Source organism: Cornus florida, unplaced genomic scaffold (genome assembly GCF_030987335.1).
Source record: "Cornus florida cultivar Cherokee Brave unplaced genomic scaffold, ASM3098733v1 CherokeeBrave_3.0.0_Hap2_Chr06, whole genome shotgun sequence".
Classification (NCBI taxonomy): Eukaryota; Viridiplantae; Streptophyta; class Magnoliopsida; order Cornales; family Cornaceae; genus Cornus; species Cornus florida.
In genome coordinates this window covers 2956838-2961810 of record NW_026775576.1, presented here as the reverse complement: position 1 = coordinate 2961810, position 4973 = coordinate 2956838, and the positions used below count along the sequence as shown (strand labels likewise).

The following is a 4973-nucleotide window of genomic DNA, read 5'->3' as shown; positions in this document are numbered from 1 at the left end:
GTTTTGAAGAGGAGGATGAGAGGAACAAAAAGTATTCCAAGTTCAAAGTTCTAAGGTGAGTGAAAGGGCACCAAAAATGAAGTCAAAGCTACTAGTCAAGCTTTTCTCCAATGGTGGCTTCCTTAGGGTTCTTGAGAGGAAAATGATGAATGAATTAAAATATGTAAACCCTAAGCTAAATTGGTGGGCTTCTCCACTCACTAGGTGCTCTTGCACTACCTCTCACACACACACACTAATGCAAGACTAAAGGTGAGTCCTACACTTGTCATGAATCCAAGTAAGCTTCCAAGATTAAATATTAACCCTACACTTGTCAACCATCCATGCCAACAAGTGCACCAATCCTAGGACAACAAGTGGGTAAATCTCCAACCTCCATGTGTCATGAGATTAAGCCTCCAAGTGGTTCCACCACAAAATCAGCAAGTGGCACCATAGGAATGTGACACTTGTCACATTTTTTGAAAATTGCAAAAAGGTCCTTTTTAAAAATATCTTCCAATTTAATTTGCAAAATGGTCCCTAAGACAAAAAATAATTACTTTACTTAACTACCCAAAAACCCCTCAAGTTATGGATAATTACAAAAAGTCTTATTTTCATGGCTTTTACAAAGAAAGTAAGCATTTAATATGCATTTCTATAAAAGTAAAAATGTAGATGTCATGCAATTTAAATATCATGGACGTATGCCAAGCCGGAATCAAATCCGAGCACAAAAAGTGAGGTTAAACAAGGAAAAATGAAAAACGACTGAAGGATGAAAAAGGGAAAAGACGAAAAAATGAATAGTGTCAAAAAAACAAAAAAAAAATGTGCAAATGACTCGGTCCTCAAAGGAAGTTGTCAATCCAAAGGAAAAAGTCTCAGAAACCATTTTCGAGCACTCGAGACGACACTGAGAGGCGGGAAATCGAACCCGAAAAGGAAAAGATAATGAAAAAAAAATTTATCCGCAAAATTTGAAGAAAAAGGGAAAAGGAAGAAAATGATCGGGTCGTTACACACCTATCATTTAGGGGGGGGGGGGGGGGAATAATATAAAACAAATGTTAAGCAATGTGCTGAAAATAGTTATGCAACAATACTTACATTCACTAACACGTAGTAGGGGATTGTTCCACTATGACTACTGCCACCTGCCTCTCCTGATTGAAGGGCTTCATTGCAATTCTACAACACAATTATAAGAATTATTACGTATACATCATTTAATACACAGAACTGGTATTACTTATGAAACTACTTGGACAACAGTAAGGGGATAAAAGTACCTGAAGCTGAACTGTTTGTTTTATTGATTTCGTCTTATTGCGACTCTTTAGCTCCATGGTCGGTTTTAACCTCTTAAATTTTCCTTTCCATGTATCTTTACACTTGAGACCATTGGGGATTTTGTCAGTATTTTTGTTCATGCCGACATATTGGTTTCTGCCTTTACCACCAGTATAAATTCCATTCCTCTCAGTAAACCTATGCCTACAACTTGATTGGGCAATTTTTTTCCACTCCATGGCTTTCACTAATAAATCATTGTATCCGTCCTTATCCTCCGATACAATGGACGAAATTTTAGTCAGAATACGACAAAGTACCCTGTGCCGTCTCCTAACCTCAATTTTTGGATCAGTTTCGGCAATCACTTCACCGGAAAGATTTTCCTCCAACCTGCCATCTCTTGCAGTTCTACTCCACCTTCTTAATATATATCGACGAGGCAATGTATTGGTGAACATGGAGTCTTTTAGGATTTTCAAACTATGCCTACACATAATACCCTCCCTTTCAAATTTACAACTAGAACATAACAATTCATCTTCTACTGTCCTCCTCACGTCGCATTGCATTCCATCCTCACCAACGACTTTGTAAACATAGCCTCCGTTGCCATCGATGGGACTGCAACCAATGATCCTCTGACTAGCAGCAGCTGCTAAGAACTCATCCTGGAAAATATTAAATATAACCTTTGTGTACAGGCTTGCCACCTCTACTAATATGTTACAGTTTGTTTTCAGTTGAGGTAGATTGTGGAGTAACCCATACTCGGCTACATACTCCTTGTAACGCTTGTCGGACAACAGCCTTTCAAAGTGTGTGAAGAAATCTGGAAGAATCAGTTGCCCGGATAAGTACGCCTTCAAGCAACCATTGCAGCTTTCACTCAGTTGTGTGCTGTGGATACCCGCGGACCAGGTATGTTTAATAAATGCCATAGCCCATCTATGTTTTAAAGCAAAGAGATTTGTAAGCCATGTGTTACCAACAACACCATTTTCCGTTATCATTATATTCCATTCCCTAGTAAATTCTTCCTCCTCCTCAATTTCAAATATTAATTTTGATAACACCTTCTTAAAGCCTTGCGCACGTCTAAACAACAACCCTAGATGCTTCTGTGCATTTTGCATTAGGTGCCAAACACACAGATAATGGTTTGTCCTTGGCATCACCTGCAAAAACTATTTTCTGTAATATAACTACATAAAAACATGTACCACGTCCAACTACTCAATAAAAATTTGAAAATGCAAAGAGTGGAGATCTGAATTAAAATCACCTACTTCAATGCCTTTCCCATTGCAGCATCTTGATTAGTGAAGATCGTCTTTGGCGCTTTACCGGACATAGATTTCAAAAATGTTTCAAACAACCACACAAACAACTCTGCAGTCTCGTCATACATGAACGCTGTTCCAAACACAGCGGTCTCCCGGTGATGATTCAACCCCTCCAAATGGACGGTTGCCATGTACAACTTTGTATGTTGTGTCAAAACTTACAACATCTCTAAAATTTCAATAATCAACTATCATTTTTAAATCAGCCCAGAATATGTTAGTGATCATTTGATCACTATCCAATTGGAATGCATAAAATAAAGATGGATCTTCACAAGACTGAGTCTCAAAATAATTCACTAGCCATGCTGCCTCTCCATATTCGAGCTCAGTTTGTCTTCAGGACCTTATATGGTTTAGTAAATCCAACTTCATGTACCCGACTGATTGTTTTCCACCAGCTTGCCTTCCCATCAACTCATATGAATTGCGAGGGCTTATTCTTGAATCAGAAGCCAATTCCAAATTAATGACCTGAACATGGCTAATTATACGCTGGGATGACAGCATGTGCATGCATTCATCAATCATCAATGGATAGTTGTGGCTTTCAACAAATTTTGTAACTTCCAACTTATGCGTATACTTGGAAACTTGTATAAGTATTCGAGCAGGGAAACCAGTTTGTGTTTCAGCCCTGGGAGTCTTTATATTACTGTCCCGAATGTCGTCACCCCTGAAACCCTCCTTGCAGCATGTTAACAATCTCGATGACAGTTTACTAGTCTTCTTGCTCTTATTAAAATACTCTTTGCGGATGCTAAAACTGACTCGATCGGCATATGAATTATAGAAATCATATGCCTCTTCCTCAGTTTCAAACTTCATACCTATTCTTGGTTTCCATTCTACGACACCTGCCTCTGCAATAGGAGCGTTTTCTGTATATGTGGTGTCTTCGATGTTATTTAATACCTCTTCCATTCCAATAATTGAAATCAGAAACCTACAAAATATAAAAATTACATTTGAACGAAGGGCTGTGTTGTAGGTATGGATTATTAATTGAAAATATTTTCTGACCTACTACCATTATTCAAGATAGTATAATGTATCAGGGCAGGGAACCAACTTCCTCAACTGCACATATTTTAATTTTGCTACAAATAACAAAATAAATGATTTATTTATCTTTTTCCAAGTCAAACATGCACTTCCAACCTTTTTGGACCTTCTATTTTCATAAAAATTACAACTGTGTTCAATTATTCATTTCACTTTTTCCAAATCAAATATGAACTTGCAAACTTCTTTGGGCTTATTTTGAGAAACACTACAACCATGTTAAATTTGGGGTATAAGAAGAAACAACAATACAAATTGGAAAACCATTTCCATGTCATGCAACCAAGAGTAGTAGTGTGATGCAGCTAATCATGCAACCAATCAGCACCCCAACTAATTTGAGAAATTCAAACAAAGACAAACCAACAACCAACAAATATTAAAGAGAGAATAGGAAAAAACTAAAACATTTGTAGAAAGTGCACATGTTATTAGCCAAAGATAACTATACCAACACCCTAGAACAAAAAAGAGAATAAATTTTAATCCAAAACTCAAAACTAAATACATAAAAAATAATAAGAATAATACTAATAATATAAATAACCAGAGAACATCATAAAAGCTACCACACAGATAATAACAGAGTAAATTAAGTACAATAAGAAAAGGAGTCCAAAGATTATGATCAAAGAAAAAACACTCCAAATAGCATTATTATTAATGAATAATCAGAAGAAAAAAAAAATAAAATAAAAATTTTATTTCTCTAATTTTAAAGAAAGATACATACCCAAAGACATAGGCAAATGTATTGGAGTAGCAAGCATAGTGCCCCCATCTCTCACAACGATTAAAACCCATGACAGAAAAGATAGAGACACATTGCCTTCTTTGCAACTTAAAGTCCCAGACAACCCATTCTCTCTGTCTCTTTGTCTCTGTCTCTCTCTCTCTCTCACACACACACACACACACACACACACACAGTGACACAGTGAGTTTGTAATTTTGTAATTCAAATCCCACTGACCACTTCTTCCCAAAGATGAAGAAACAGGGGAGCATAGAAATAAAGGGTCAAAAGGACATGAACAAGCCAACTATTCAAATCCAATTCACTATTACAACAACAAGAACAGAACGTTGTGCTGAAAAGAATTTGCATTAGTTCTCCTTCACTCTTTTATTGATATATATATATATATATATATATATATATATATTTCAAACTTTCTAAGATATTGAAATATACTAATTTAGTCAAGAGGATTTTTTTTTTTTTTTTTTACTTCATTGTTTATTTGTTTCTTTACTTTTCACACTTGTCTAACTGAGAATGAT

General features: G+C 36.2%; 1 protein-coding gene across 1 annotated transcript; it reads right to left on the bottom strand.

Moving 5' to 3' along the window:
* Nucleotides 1-1077: 1077 nt before the first annotated feature.
* LOC132313795 (protein FAR-RED IMPAIRED RESPONSE 1-like) lies at nt 1078-2755 on the bottom strand. The gene is made up of 3 exons (XM_059812742.1): nt 2576-2755; nt 1278-2456; nt 1078-1176 (listed from the first exon to the last, which is right to left on the bottom strand). The coding sequence occupies exons 1-3, from the start codon at nt 2753-2755 to the stop codon at nt 1078-1080; spliced, it is 1458 nt and encodes a 485-aa protein (XP_059668725.1).
* Between the last annotated feature and the right edge of the window lie 2218 nt (nt 2756-4973).